The 15941-nt window shown below is 45.5% G+C and overlaps 2 protein-coding genes across 2 annotated transcripts in view; one reads left to right on the forward strand and one right to left on the reverse strand.

Moving 5' to 3' along the window:
* Positions 1–1725: 1725 nt before the first annotated feature.
* Positions 1726–7062, reverse strand: Pex11a (peroxisomal biogenesis factor 11 alpha). Its single transcript, XM_051148765.1, has 3 exons — positions 6895–7062; positions 4553–4668; positions 1726–2412 (listed from the first exon to the last, which is right to left on the reverse strand). Exons 1-3 carry the CDS (start codon positions 6948–6950, stop codon positions 1844–1846), a joined length of 741 nt encoding a protein of 246 aa, XP_051004722.1. The 5' UTR covers positions 6951–7062; the 3' UTR covers positions 1726–1843.
* A 6630-nt stretch (positions 7063–13692) lies between these two features.
* Wdr93 (WD repeat domain 93) overlaps positions 13693–15941 on the forward strand; it is a 39733-nt gene continuing 37484 nt past the window's right edge. The window contains exons 1-2 of the mRNA XM_051149447.1: positions 13693–14027; positions 14597–14789. Coding sequence (XP_051005404.1) covers positions 13728–14027; positions 14597–14789 — 493 coding nt within the window. The 5' untranslated portion in view covers positions 13693–13727. The remainder of the gene's footprint in view (positions 14028–14596; positions 14790–15941) is intronic.

A 15941-nucleotide genomic window follows, 5' to 3' on the forward strand; every position in this document is an offset into this window, starting at 1 on the left:
CTACAGGAGAGCAGGGATCCTGGCCATTTGGTGCACAGGAGGGTCCCCTAGACACATGCTGAGTCAGCACTCGGCAGCAATGTTCAACTGAGTGGGCTGGTCAGTGCAGCCCCTCAGGGCTTTTCAGTTTTTGAAACCCCTCATGAATGTGAACCCAGGTAGAGAGGGTTAGTTGAAGAGAAAGATGCAAAGATGGGGTGACAGGGCCCCACTGAGGTTTACACAGACTCTAAAAGAAGGCAGTTCTCCACCTCTCTAATGTGTAAGGCCCAAAGTACCAAAGCAGATCCTTACAAACACTGTCGAGCACTCAAGGCAGGCTTCTCCAGGAAGAAGGCAGCCAGCCACTGCTGGGCTAGTGGAGAGCACGCTGGCAGGAGTGGTCTGGACAGGTCTATAAGGGAACGTCTCAGCCCAGAGCCTTGACAGAGTCCCTGCGCCTTCCTCCCAGGCTGCACATTGACAGCCCTGAGCTCCCACGGACTCCACTCCAGATGCATTCACAGATGCACTAGTCAATTTTATCTAAATATTTATTAGACACAAATAATGTGTTACAGTACAAATAGTCATTTAGATGTGCCTTATTTTAGCCACTTTAATAATTTCTCTCAAAATCCCCCAGTTTTCTCAAAGCATATTATCACTTTAAAAATAGAGTGCCAAGGACCTTAGTCCACTTTTCAGGAATCTTCATCACATTTATGGGAAGCAGTTATTTAGTGCCTATTTCTCATACACACACACACACACACACACACACACGGCTTTATAGGTGCAGACACTGGCCAACCTGCTGGCCAGTGTCTCCCCACTCGATACACCTAAACCAACCACGCTCAGGGTAGGAAGACTAACAGGGGAAGACCGAGCATGGGCAATGCCACTGACTCAGCATCCCTATGTCCTCGTTACTGGCCATACTGTTTTCCCTCCTAGCTGTCCTCATAAATCTGATTTATCACAGAAAACTGACATTCCTGCATTCATAGACGGGAAGCTTTTAATTCTCTTATTTTGATGAAAATTACTGTGGAATTGCCCAAAAGTTCATGTAGCTTTAAAGAAAGCCAATCTGGGTAAGTCTAGATTGTTTTGATTTTCATAGACTAGAACAGAAGGCATCAATTAAAGTTCCAGGCCAGGTGGGAGGGGAAGAAGGCAGGGGACTTGGGAGCCTGGAAATGGCTGCTGAAGGTCATGAGATGGCACAGGAAATATCTCGGAAGGAATCAGAACCAATCTCTGCTTATCAGTTTTGTTTTTTAATGTCAATTTCCTTATCTGTCATGGATTGCATAATAGGCACCAGTGACCTCCTACCTACTTTCACGTCCAGTCTCTCAGCTGCTTACTCACAGCATCACTGAGAGGCTTCCACTCATACACACGACTTACACCACGAAGAGACTGATGCTTTACGGAGTCTACTTCTGGACATCGTAAGGACACAACCACAGCAATGGCCGGGGCTCTAACCCAGCTCCCCTCTGTAACTGGAGCCAGGGGTACTGAACACCAGCTCGATGTGCTCCTGTGAAACCGAGGACCCATCAAGGGCCTTTTATGATTTCTTTTCTTCCCATCTTTATTCATTCAGCAAACACTAAGCTCTTACTATGTACACAAAAGATGCTCAGTGATGTTAGCTGTAGGAAAACATTCAGAAGTTACTGCAGCATTAAAAAAAAATGTGCCAGTCATCACGCTCCGCTGTTGGTCCCACTTCACATGACAGGTGGGTAAGGTGCTCACATGATTAAAACAATTAAGAACAGCAGACATCATGACAAAAACAAATGCTTGGTCCACTGAACAGTTAGCTCTAAAGCCTCTAGGCACCCTAGCGGGTCTTCAGTTTCAACTGAGGATACACTACAGTGATGAGGCCAGCCAAGGAGGACACGAGACCGCCAAATCCTACGACGCCGAGATTGGACTTGTAGATCCCAAGCTGGTTCAGAGGGATCAGGATGTCACAGAAGTTCTTCACTGTGTCCAGGAGCAAGGGAGGGTGTCGCTTTAGAGATCGGAATAGGAGGAGGAGAAAGGACTGCAGCCATTCGGTTTCTTCATTAAGCACGCTATACTCAGGAGGGTCCTGGGATGGTTTCTCTCTCTTTGCTCTGTCACGTGCAATGTGTCCCATCTGCAGCAAGATTTCGTATAGATCCCGGACCAGGTTCAGCAGGAGGAAATAGTAGTAGTGGCGGACCGCCCACATCTGCCATTTCTCTCTGTTGATCCCAGAGGTAAGACCCACGCTTTTCACCCAGAGGACAGTGTCACAGATGTAATAAACCACACGGTTCAGGTTGGCTAATGTCAGGCACAAGCGGGGCACGAGGTCAGTGACCTGGAAGCTCTGTTCAGTTGCCTGGATGGCATGGACCACGTTGCCTAGTCTGAACCCTGCAAAGAGACCCCACAGAAGCAATACTTTATTAGTACTTAATGGGAGGCAGAAGCCCGGTGAGGAGCTACGGAGGCTTAGTCTTAGCTGAGGAAAGAAGCCCTAGCGTGATCTTGCAAAGTCCAAAAGACAGTGACCGTTACAGTTTATCACCCCCATTCCAAGGAGGGCCTTAGCATTCATTTCCAGTATATTCCAGGCAAGGTCAATCATAGGTGTGTACTAACCTCCGTACTTCAGAAGGAGAAGAGCACTTCACATGACTTCCAGGTTCAACATCCTTATACATTTGATTTCCCATAGGTGTTGGTTTAAATAAGAATGGTCTCACCCTGTGCCCCCTGCCCCCCACCAAGGCATCAGGGAGCAGAACTTTTTGGTAGGATTAGATGGATTAGGAGGTGTGGCCTTGTTGGAAGAAGTGTGTCGCTAGGGTGTGGGTTTCAGGCCCAGTTGTCCACCATTCCCCAGCCGCCTCCTGCCCCCCTTGCTCCCTACCCCTTATTCTTCCTTCCTTCCTCCTCCTTCTCCCCCAGCCCCCAGGGTCAATATGTACTTAGCTACTTCTGCAGCTCCACACCTCCCAGCCGCCATGCCCCAGCCGCCACATGCGCCCCCCCATGCTCCCTGCCATGATGATCATAACGGACTAAGGCCCCGAAACTGTAAGCAAGCCCTCAATTAAATTGATCATGGTGTCTCTTCAGAGCAATAAAACAGTGGCTAAAGTGCCATCAAAAGGCTGCCTTGGGAAAAGCAGCATTATCACCTGACTAGCATTCTAGCCCACCTTTCTCTGGCTAAATGGCAGGACTGAGTGGCTGTGGTGATCAGAAGTCACGTGGAGCTCCTAGATGAAGCGATCGGCCACTGTAATGCCAGTCCTTATGTAAGCACGCAGGTCGTCAACTAGTGGTCATCCATGCACAGCTATTTACTGGGCACCCAGGGATGGGGTATTTGACTTAGTAACAGCCCAGAAGCAGCTACTCTCCAAACACTTACAGTCTCAGAAGAGGACTTGGCGTTAATCTCCCAGGAACTAACACAGAGCAGTACATGAAATGGCTGTTTCAAAACTGGAGTGTCGGGTTCTCATTCCTGCTCTTGCGCCAGTTGGCTGGATGGCACTGGGTAAGTACCTTCTGGGCTTTCAAGACTACAGAAGCTCTAAAGGGCACCTCAGCAATGACATGCCAGAGAATTTATGACAGAATTTCTAACCTTGGCCTCCAAAACCATCCAAAAATCTTACCCAAAGCCTTCCTAACTCTCTTCAAGTCTCTCTCTGCAAAATGGTTTTTTGGTTGACACTGATCCTCCAGGATAAGGTTTGCTTCTATCGGTCCTGAGCCTCTGCTAGGGGAACCTCCCTTTCAGAATACTTTGCTTCTCCCCAGCCACAACTTAAATCCTACCTCCTTCAAAATACTTTTTTCCCTCTACCCCAGCCATATTCGGCACTAAGAATCATTTATAACATGTGATTTTCATCTGTCCCATAAAATTGAGGAATACACCTTTATGAAGCAGGTACTCAAAACTGCTCATCACTATGGGATGATCTACATCTCATCTTAATGTATCTGCTCATCTACTGTTGAAATATGTGCTTTTCATCAGATGGTGGAGTCAGGCATGCAACCGCTATGAGAAGCATGGGATTTCCCAGGATGATCTGTAAGGAAGTGTATCCGTCAGTGGAAACCCCGCCTTCGCTCTTGTCCCTTCACATGAAACTACCTGGCAAACAGTCTAAGAAAGCGTATTCATTCAGCTCCTCCGCTAATCCTCAACAGATGAGGAGGAAAACGCCTGTGGTCCAGGATATGGCTTTCCAAAGTTCATTGCCAATACCTTCTGAGAACTGATGTGAACTAGCTATCGTGTGCCCCACTGGCTGTGGTTATGCAGGAGGATATTATGGTATGGCACCAGATATGAACAGAGGAAGGCATCTGTGACTGGTCTCCAGCAAAGCATTTGGGCTCTTTAGAGTCACCAGGCAGGGTTACTGTCAGCGTCATCGTAGCCTTGGGTGCGTGGGAGTGAAGACCCTGGAAGTGTGTTGTAAAATCCAGGGTGCAAGGCTAAGGATTTTAAACCAGAAGCCACTGTCCCTGAGAGACAAGTACTTACATTTACGGCCAGTGCTCACGCTGGCCTCCAGACTCTTGAGTCTCATTACCACCGCCTCTTTGCCAGCTTTAGACTCTAACAAATACCTAAGCAGCATGCATGCATGTTGAGTGGCTCTGAAATGGAAAAAAAAAAAAAATGAGGAAAATGGCTTACAACCCAAATAAAATGTGATCCACGAAGGGAAGGAGAGACACATGATCCGGAAGCGGAGAGAAGCATGGTGCTGAGGCAGACATTCTGGGAAGGGTTCTCATGTGGAGGCTCTTACAAAAGCAGCGTTCTGTAATAGTCCTTGCACAGGAGGGCCAAAGGGTGAGCGCGCAATGGAAATGCAACACAAAGGTTAGGAAAGAGGGCTCCACACTTATGCTCCCCCAAAGCCCTTTGCTGGCACAGAGATATGGAAGTGTCCAAAGTGAGAAAGTGCTTGGAGGTGTCGCTCAGCCCCACAGAGGTCCACTGTTGCGATTTGCTATTTTCAGATTTCCAAAATGAACCTTTCTACCACATAGTTAAACTTACTTATTACTTATGTGACAGGAAACAAACTCCAGAAACAAGGAAAAGCCCAGCCTCAGTGTTTAGTTTTTTTTTTTTTAAACTAAAGAACCAAATACACACCAGTATACAAATTAGCAGCTCTACTGTTTGTCCTTCAAAACCAATTAGCATTTTATATGAAACTGTTTAGTAATATTGTACATTCAGTAACAATGGTAACAGTGACATGGCAATAAATGTAACAAATCAAAATCCAGGACATCTAAATGCATCTGCAGCCTACTTAAGAAAAGCAGGTGCTGGGCCTGGTGTGGTGGTGCACACTTTATTCCCAGCACACAGGATGCAAAGGAAGGCAGATATCTGTTAAGGTCATGGCTAGCCTAGTCTCATAAAGAATTCCAGGTCAGCCAGGGCTGTATAGAGAGACCCTGTCTCAAACAAAACAAAGGAACAATAAACAGAAATCAGTAGATGCCAAAAATAACAAAAAGCTGGGAGTGGTGGTGCACCAGCACTTGGGAGGCAGAGGCAGGTAGACTGCTGTGAGTTCGAGGCCAGCCTGGTCTACAAAGCAAATCCAGGACAGCCAGGGCTATACAGAGAAACCCTGTCTTGAAAAAACAAAAAACAAAAACAAAAACTCAGTAGGTGCTGGTCCCAACTGTCTTAGAACAAGGAGACTGAATTCACTTTCTGGCCCGAGGGCTCAAACTGCTCATGTCATCTTCCTCTCTCAGATTTGGTCCCAGAGGAGTAGGTCTGAAAACAAGGCATTAGCTTAGGAATGCTAGTTTGCTTGTTTGTTCATGGTTATGCAGATCCTTAAAAGGGTTGGGAAATAAAATTTTGCTGAATATATGCATCCTAAATTACTGTTTTATTAAAAGACAGTGTAGGGTACATTCTGGGCACACGAAAATGATATGTTTTGACTTTTAATGAAGTATGTGTATTTTGAACCATTTTGAAAATCTATCAAGTTAAAGAGAGGGCAGCGTGGCTGAGTGAAGAGGTGGGCTCTGGACTCAACTGTGTGCACTTGCACCGTTAGGCTCTGCCCCGTAGTTCTTAACCTCCATGCTCCGGTTTCTCTATATGTGAAATTGGTATATTAAAGTATTTCCTCCATAGGGCTGCAATGAAGGGTCTGTAGGCGGTCTCCACAAGTCTCATTAGGACTTTTCTATGTTCATGTAGGTTTAGTTTACATTAGTAGCTAAACACTTAAACACCTAGAATAAAACTCCTATGTTTTTCCCCTCAGACTAATCAATCTCCTGTCTCTCTGTCTCTGTCTCTGTCTCTGTCTGTCTGTCTCTCTCTCTCTCTCTCTCTAAGGAGGATTAGTTTTAAACACTCACTGGTGATTTCAAAAGTACACCACGTACTTTGGAGGTATTGTTCAAACACTTTCTCCCTAGTACATTTTACAGTTTACAAAGCTTTTTAACATTTGCTATTCTCCAAAAAGATGAAGAAGATAAAACTGTCTTTCCGTATTTCACCGGCGCTCCAAGCCACAGGTGTTCAGCTTCCTTAGGTACAAAAGAAACACAAAGTTTCTCTAGAAAAGAAATCCCTAGGAAAGATTTCCTCTCTTGGGGAAAGTTAGGAGATACGGACTCATGGGCTGCTGTCACATCCAGAGGCACGAAGGTGGCTGGCACGCACACTACACTGGAGTTAGGGAAGAGGGGTCTCGGGGCTCAACTCCACCAATGGGAGCTGGCTGCGTCCTCGTGCCTCGATTTACCGAACTATTATTATCTCTTTCTCCAAAAAGAAAGACTGGGTTCCGACGGGGCAGGGGTGGAGGCCGACGGCACCTGACTCACCTGAAAAGTCGGTCCCGACCCTGGCTCTGATTAGCGACGCGAATGAAGGCGTCCATGGCTCCCACCCACAGCCACGCGTCACACTCGCTCCCTCGTGGGTCCTCTGCGGAGCCTGAGGTCCCAGGGGACCCTCGGGATCAGGTAGGTCGCCGGGTGGGTGGGACCGGGTCTCTCCGCCCACACGGGGGTGGGCACATCTTAGGAAGCGCGGCTTTTTAGAGTTCCGGTTGCGACCGGAAGTAGTAGTTACTAAGGCGACGCCAAGCCGCCAGCCGGCGAGAGCAAACCTATGGCTTTCAAAGTCGGCTGTCTTGGCCTTCTCCTTTCTCGTTTCCACGTGGAGGCACACTGAGTGAGTCAGTCCCTCTGCCTCAGGCGTCCCGGTGTGCCCAGGTACCCATGAATGAATCCCATCAGAAATGCCAAATGGTCTTCTCAGGCTGAGGACCCCCCCTCCCCAAGATTTCGTTTGGAGACAGCAGTTTCGAGTGTCAAACCTGATGATGCAGGCAACAGAGCTAAGTCAGTTCCTGGAACGTGTTTCTAGCAGGAGAGTGGGGTAAAGCGAGAGTATTTTCCACTAGGATTATTTATTGAAAACCGAATGATTCCTTTCTGAAGAAATCCTAAAAGGCTCAACATGCGCAAAGTACAGGCAAAGAAGATCACCGTGCCTTTGGTTCGGTGGAACTTGAAGATGGAGCCCCTCTTATTTTGTAATTTTCTCATTTTCACCGTTGCTCCCTCTTTCCCCCTTCCCTGTCGTTCTGTTTGCTTCTTTCAGCTAAATCATTCCCTGAATCCCTTATTCTGTTATTTTCCAGCAACGATTGATGGCTAGGATGGTTGTATAGCAAACAGTAAGAATCTGTTGAGTACTGGCAAAATACAAATTACTCTGCTTGGCTCGCCGCCTAGGAACCCCAATACGTTGATGAATACGTGTTGATCTGTCCGATGACAGAGGTGAACACAGGTGCTTTTCTTTCTGCTGAGGTATGAGATTTAGGTGGATGCAATGGCACACGCCTGTAACCCCGACACTCGGGGAGGCAGAGGCAAGCAGATCTCTGTGAGTTCGAGGCCAGCCTGTTCTGCAAAGCAAGTCCAGGACAGACAGCCAAGGCTACACAGAGAAGCCCTGTCTCGAAAAACAAAACAAAGAATAAAAACAAAAAGAGGGATAGAAAGAGGTATGAGATTTAGATCACTTGTTTTCAATGTATTTATTCCTGCATTTTCAACAGTATTGTAGAAATGTATGGTTTTTTTTCTGATTTCTTTCACTTATCATAATGTACCTGTGCTTTATTCATGTTGTACATTTCAGCACTTGGTAATTTTTATAGTTATCCATTCACCCACTGGACTGCACTTGTGTGGTCTCTGGTTTGGGGCAATTACAAATAAATTGGCTGTATTTAAGTACAGATTTTCGTATGAAGTTTTAAGGTTTTTTGTTTTGTTTTGTTTTGTTTTTTTGTTTTTTTTTTTGTTTTGTTTTGTTTTTTTTTTTTTTTTTGCTTAAATACATAAGAATGTGATTGCTGAATCATATGGAGAGTTTAATTTTGTAAGAAACGACCGAAGTATCTTCTGTCCTGGCTGCATCCTTTTATCTTGAGTTCATCTCCTTTCCTAGTGGTAAAACATCTTACTTGTTTCCCCTTTGGTGCTCCTAGAACTGGAACAACTGGACCATTGTCCTACATATTTGTTTAAATTTTTTGTTTGTTTGGCTTTTCAAGACAGGGTTTCTCTGTGTAGCCCTGGCTTTCCCAGAACTCACCCGGCTAGCTTGAACTCAGAGATCTCCTTCCCGAGTGCTAGGATTAAAGACATGTGCTACCACCACTCAGCTTGTGTTTAATCTTTTAAGAAGATGCCAAACTCATTTGTAAAAATTGTTTATTCTTTTTGACTATGGGACCAAGGATCCCAGAGAGAGCAAGGGAGGCAGAAACAGACTCTGGAGACCAACATCCAATGCAGATCTATTTTTATTGTGCAGCTGCAAGCTTTTTCTTTTTCTTTTTTTTGTTTTTTGTTTTTGTTTTTGTTTTTGATTTTGTTTTTCGAGACAGGCTTTCTCTGTGTAGCCTTGGCTGTCCTGGACTCACTTTGTAGACCAGGCTGGCCTTGAAATCACAGTGATCTGCCTGCCTCTGCCTCCCGAGTGCTGGGATTAAAGGTGTGCACCACCCCGTCTGGCTTTGCAAGCTTTTTCTATACAGCCTTTGACAGGGGCTCTGGGGTAGCCAACCATCCTACTGTCTTGTCTATGAAGAGGTACCAGATCTGACAGCACCCGAGGGGATTTCCATGAAGGTGGGGTTGGCGGGAAGCAGCCACCGTCGTGTTCTGGGACCATTCTGAGCTTCTACTAATTTGCTAATATCCTCTGTTTTGTGTCATGTGGTATGCAAGTGGACATGAGCACTTGTACTATAGAGAGGTGTGGAAGCCTCCCTCACAACCACTGAGCCCCACCTGGGGCTGCAGCACCCGTATTCGACACTTTCATACATGTATATAATATAGCCTGGTCACACACATGCCTCTACTCCCTCTTATCCTTCCCCCATCTCTCCTCCTCCCACCCACACCCCTCCCCTTTCATGCCTTTTTATTCTGTTTTTCACTTTGTTCTGTGACATATAAGTAGGGCTACTCCTATGGACATGTGTGTGAAGCTATCCCCTGGACCACAGGTAACTTGCCAGCCGTGGCTATATCACTAAAGACAATGGCTTCCTCTCTCTCCTCAGTGACTTTACACCCTCATGAGCCCCTCATCCGTCTATAACTTGGCATTTAAGGCTCTGTGCAGGCAACTGCAGCTGCTGGGGCTTCACACGAGCCACAGCCATGTCATGCTCCTAAGGCATCTTTTCACAGCACCGCCCTTTACCCCCATCATCTGGCCTTTGTGTTCTTTCCATGCCATCTTTCAATATTTTCCCTGAGCATTGGAGAGGGTATATGGGCATTTAAGGCTGAGCGTTTAGCAATCACTTGTTCTCAGCAGCTTACCAGCCATAAATCTTCACATTAACCATAATTTACCACAAAGAGACGATTCTTTGAGCAAGGCTGAAGACAGTACTAGCCTATGGGTAGAAATATAAGTATTTAGGAGGCAGTTTAACAACATATTTACTTAACAAAAGTATTGGTTGTCTGTGGACACCCATGACCTTCCCAGTCACAGGTCTTTAGCCAGGTCCACAGTACCCTGTCCCCTAGGGTGGGCCTTAGATCTTATTAGAAACCAGAGATAGTTATCTCATAATGATCGTGGCCATTATGGCATCAGTAAACAAAGCACCTGTTGACTACATTGGTACTGTGGTATCCAGGCTCCAAAGCTTGGAAAGACCACTGCTGCTGACTCACCTGCCTCATGCTGTCCTTCCTCCCCTACCTATAGCCCTGGAAGCAACTGAGCTAGTCTCATTACTTGTTTGGTATTTTGCAAATACTTCATAAGTGTATTTAAGTTTGGAGACTGGTTCTTTCACTCAGATTAAGATACTGATATTAGTTCATGTCATATGTGACAACAGGACCATCCCACTCTGTTCCCAAGTGCTACTTCCTTATATGTATCCATTTATCCATTGAAGAACATTTACTCTATTTCCCATATTTGGATGTTGTAAATGGAGTTATAAATATTTACATACAGGGGCTGGAGAGATGGCTCAGGGGTTAAAAACTCTTTACCAAAGGTCCTGAGTTCAATTCCTAGCAACCACATGGTTGCTCATAACCATCTATAGTGAGAGTTGGTGCCTTGTCTGACATGTAGGAGTACATGCAGGCAAAATACTATATACGTAGTAAATAAATAAATCTTTTTTAAAATTTATGTGCGGTTCTGTGTGAGTATACGTTTTTATACTTGTAGAGATTGTTTATATGGTATGTGTATAGGTGACTGTATAACACACTGTCAGATTGTTTTCCTGGGTGGTATATTATACTATTTTCTATTACTAATAGCAACATATAAAACATACAAAAGTTGAGAGCTTACATGGTTAGACAACAGCCACAAGACAGAGATAGACACTAGGAAATGGCTTGGGCTTTTGAATCATTAAAGCCAACCCCAAGTGACATGCCTCCTCCAACAAGGCCACACCTCCTAATCCTTCCCAAGCAGTTTCACCGGTTGGGAACTAAGCATTCAAATATATGAGCCTATGGGGCCATTCTCATTCAAACCACTGCACTCTACTCCTTGGCTCTAGGATTGTAGCCAGATCATAATGCAAAATCCATTAATCCAACCTCAAATTTTCCATAGTCTTTAACAGTCTCAACAGTTTAAAAGTCTAAAGTCTTTGAAACTAAAGGCAATATCTTGATTGTGACCTCTTGTAAGATCAAAAATCAACTACGGACTTCCGATATACAGTGGCACAAAATATACATTACTATTAAAAAATGGAAGAAAGGGACATAGGAAATACTGGACCAAAGCAAGACCAGAACCCACCAGGGCAAACTCCAAATCCTGTAACACCATGTCTGATGTCAAAGGGCTCTTCAGATTGCCAATTCCTTTCAGTTTTGTTGACAACAACACACTTCTCTCCCTTAGACTGGTTCCACTCCCCTACATAACTCTCCCTGGCAGGCATCCCACAGCTCTGGCACCTTCAGCATCTTGGGGTCTCCAACATAAGGCTTCAGTTTTACAGCCTCATGCAGTAGCCTCTCCAGGCCTCCTTTAGGGACTCCCCTGCCACATGTCTGACCATCACAGCTTTCCTCAACAGCAGTGGAAGATCTCCCAACCCCTCTATTTCTATAGTGTTTTGGTTCTAAAACCAGAACCAGGAAGCTGATGCTGTCAAGATCTGCTTCCTTCTTGGGATGAACCACAGTTTGCCATCTAAACACTCAGTCTTTCTGTGTAGAAGAAAAACTGGTCCAGCATTAGCTGTAGACAAGATGCCAGGACTGTATACATCAGGATGAAGATCTCATCCTCAGATTTCTCATGCAGAGACTTTGCTCCAGTGCCATTATGGTGTGCAAAGTCACCACTGTGGCATATCAATCATAAAATACCCCTATGAAAAGAGGAGCCCATATAAATCAGTCTTTCTCTCTGGAGCTCAGAGCATGAAGATTTCACGATGTTTTGGAACTGTCTGGAAACAGCTCAAAGGAGACACAATCCAAGGGCTATCCACCAACCTGGATGTTGAAGAGCATGGTGGGGTTTGACCATGGCTGGCAGCAAGCAGCTAAGGGGACACTGGTGTTTGCAATGTGATGCTGGACTTTTTGTTTTGTTTTGTATTCGTGTAAATGTTCTTAAGCTTTGTTCTGAGATGAAGTTAAGTTATGTAAAAGCAGTTTGGTCTTCTATATTCTGATATATCATTCCATATGAGTGATACTGGTATAACATTCATTCTTGGGCTTATTTTTCCACTACCAAGTCTAGATCATTCTGGATGCTCTACCCACTGTTTGTGTCTCATGAGATTGTCTAGTCTGGCTAGTTAAAGAAACCACATTATTCCTGGATCTGTATGAGACAGCTTACTGTCCTCACTAATGCCCTCAAGCGGTCCTTGCCCCAGCATTTCGTAGCCTCATCCCTCATGCACTGGAAGCATCACATGTGTACTCAAGCATGTAGGGAAAGACCATGAAGGTAGCTGTATCTTTATAGGACTTGCATAGACCACAGCCACTTTATCGATATAGGACCATACTACCCTGAGCTCAGCATCTTCAAATGCCATTGAATTCCCTCATTAAATGCTTTCTAAAACTATGACCTTGAGCTGGGTGTAGTTGCTCACTCCTTTAATCCCAGCACTCGGGAGGCAGAGGCAAGCAGATTGCTGTGAGTTCGAGGCCAGCCTGGTCTACAAAGCGAGTCCAGGACAGCCAGGGCTGCGAAGAGAAACCCTGTCTCAAAAAAACCAAAACAAACAAAAAACCTATGACAGTGGCATTCGAGATGGCTCCGTGGGTAAAGGCATGTGCCACCAAGCCTCATGATGTGAGTTAAATTTCTAGGACTCACATGGTAGAAGGAGAGAACTGACTCCTGAAGGTTGTCCCCTGAGCCCCACACATAGTGGTGCGTGCGCGCGCGAAATAAATAAATAAATAAATGTAATAAAAATGATGACATTCGAAATCCCTTTTATACATAATTATACAGAACTTTGAAACTTTGGAAATACAGATTATTCATTCCCTTCCTATAGGCTTGTGCTTTATATATAAAGATATGTAGAGGAGAGCTACTAAGTTTTAAAATTTTTGAAAATCTAATTATTCTGATTTTGTAGGCTTTTTAGTTAGTTAGTATTATTTCCATGTCCCAGAAATTTCTAGACTCTTGAAGAGTCAAGGCATGGGCCCTATCACAGCAATGAGACCAATGAGGGAACAGATGGCCCCACAAAGATTAGAAGTGCCGAGCTGCATCTGATTGGGCCTGAGGGAAGAGAAACCGGGAGACTCAGTCAGTGCCTTGAACAGAGCCATTTGCAAAGGCAGACAACCAGGAAAAGGGTATTAGCTGTGAGTTGATTCCATTTGGAACAAACCATAGTTATTTGTCCTATCAGGAAGTGAAGAAAGATAACAGAGCGTCACATTCTTCCATCACAATGCACATCCCCTTGGGTTACCTGGGAGGTGACCTGTCCCTTCGGATGCCCCTATGACTGTGACCACAGGGTGCTGGGCTAGAGAAGGCTTGCTTCTTGTTTACCTTTTTCCCCTCAGGGTCTCTCTGCTCACTTTGCTTCCCAGCTTAGAGTTCCCAGAAATCCTCAGTGCCAGCTCCTGCAATGTCATCCTTCAAAGGAACCCGAGCTCAGAAGAAAAGGTTGTCTGCGTTTGCCAAGGGACCGCTGGAGGTTCCATCTCCAACAGAGGCAGACTGGCCTAAGGATGATGAAAAGGATTTTGCCTTCCTGGACATGGATCAAGACCTGGATTCCCTGCCTCAGCCTTACCGAATGATCAACAAGGTGGTGAACCACCTGTTCGACCTGTCGTGGGAGGTCATCGAAGAGAGAGAAGCTTTAAGGGAAATCGAGAAAAACCGGATCCTGCCCACCATCTACCCTCCAGTTACAGAAATCCAGGTATGAACAGAAGCACCCGCTTTTCGCTTCTGTGTTAGTGAAAACACCTGGTTCAGGGAGAGAAGGAATGCTCACCGAGCTGTCTGTCTGTCAACAGCACAGATGCAGTTTTGAGAGACAGCAGGCATTCTACATTGGTCCAAAAAGATCTGGTGTTGCCTGTAGGAAGTGGAGTGCTACGCTTAGTTGAAGGTTACACAAAGACCCTTCAGGTCATGTTATTGACACTGAAAAGTTTCATTAATTTATTGGGCCCCCTCCATGCTGGGCAATTGAGAACTGTCAGCGAAGAGCTGCTGCTCTTCCCACGGGACACTAGACTGACTAAAGGACAGGACCTGTGGTCATGCTCTCGTTCAGAATACGTATGTAGTCCAACTTCTGTTTTCACTGGCTGCTTTCTCCCAAAGTGAAATGCTTAGGGTGAGCATTTTTAACAGACGCATGTTTGGCAATGATATGTCTAGGAAGAGCCCCACCCCTTTTTGAAACGTCAGCTCAGATAGCTTGATGGCATCGACAGCTGAAAGATAATTAGTTTTCTCTTTTTGCAATGCCTGTTTTCCCAGCTCAACAAAATGCCTGGTGGTATGGCTGTCTCGCAAGACTACCTGTTTATTGGAGGAGCCAAAGGATTCTCAATCTATAATCTGCACAATTCCAAAAGAATGTATGTTTGGGAGAAGTTCAAGGTTGATGTTGTTTCCATCTGGGCCACAGATGTGGGGAATGAAGTGCTTATTGTTCCTGTGGATGAAATGGGTATTTGTTCTTCTTCCTTTTTAGATTAATTTATAGGTACTGATAGACTCGTGTTCTGTTTAATCTCTTGTCCAGGAATAAGTGGAGTCAGGCATGGCGAGTTCTCTCTGCTCATATATCGTAACTACTCTCTAGCTATGTGAAAGTTAGGTGTGCCAGGCCTAGGCTAGCATTCCTTGTATGGTAGCCATTTGGTCCCTCACCTGTCCAAGGGTAGTGCAGTTGGCCACTGCCCAGTTTGGAAGAGATGCCTTGAAGCGTAGAGGTTAAAGAATCTCCTTGAGGTAAAGAGAAATAAGCGGTGCAAGGACATCTCATGCCAGACAGGACAGCCCCAAAGTCGATACCTTTCCAGCCGTCAGAGACCTGCCACCCAGCTGACGCTGCTCCACCCACACAGGTGCATTGATGTACCATCAGGCATGTTGAAAAGTCTAAACCAAAGGGGTTGGGCGATTGGAAGAAAAAGAGGAGTGGGTACTGTTTTTTCACTTAAGAGAGAAGATTTGAAGGTCTGAGCAGGACAGGGGCTGGTAAAAGAAACAGGAAATTGTACTGTGGCGGTGCAAGATGGGGATTTAGCTGAAGTGAGGGGAAGATACGAGGGAATTTCTGCTTCTGTTTTTGTACCTTTCCTTTAAGTGTAAAATTAGTTAAAAACAAAAAGCTCCAAAACGAAACACGAGGCCTGGCAGGGCTGCCCAGTGGGCAGAGGGCTTGCTATCATGCTTTTAGTTCAGTGCCCAGGACTCCCTGGGTGGAGAAGGGAAGTGACTCCCGCAAGTTGTCATCTGACTGCCGTATGAGTGGGTGGCATGAGTGCCCTCCTCTAAAAATAAATAAGTTGTAATAAAAAATTAAATTTCTTTAAATGGGAAGGGAACACAGTAGACATAATGACAAATGACATACATAACCCAGCATTTGCAAGGCAGAAGCGGGAGGGTCAGGAGTTCAAGGTCATCTTCAGCTACATAGGGATTTTGAGGCCATCCTGAATTACATGAGAGCCTGTCTCAACTACCCCTTCTACCAAAACGCCTTAGTGAGAGAACACATTAAGGCGTGCTGGGCAGTGTAGGCAGGGATCCTTTCTGCATTAGATACTGGGGTGCGTGACCATGCCATGCCGTCCTTGTAACAGCGATAGGG

This window comes from Acomys russatus, chromosome 7, assembly GCF_903995435.1.
Source record: "Acomys russatus chromosome 7, mAcoRus1.1, whole genome shotgun sequence".
NCBI classification, from domain to species: Eukaryota; Metazoa; Chordata; class Mammalia; order Rodentia; family Muridae; genus Acomys; species Acomys russatus.

Excerpts from the sequence above, each read along its gene's own strand:
- Pex11a (XM_051148765.1), bottom strand. The coding sequence starts at position 6,950 with ATGGACGCCTTCATTCGCGTCGCTAATCAGAGCCAGGGTCGGGACCGA. Across the intron at positions 4,669-6,894 it reads GGTCGGGACCGACTTTTCAG|AGCCACTCAACATGCATGCA; the intron begins GTGAGTCAGGTG and ends TTTCCATTTCAG. Across the intron at positions 2,413-4,552 it reads CGTGAGCACTGGCCGTAAAT|GGTTCAGACTAGGCAACGTG; the intron begins GTAAGTACTTGT and ends GTCTCTTTGCAG.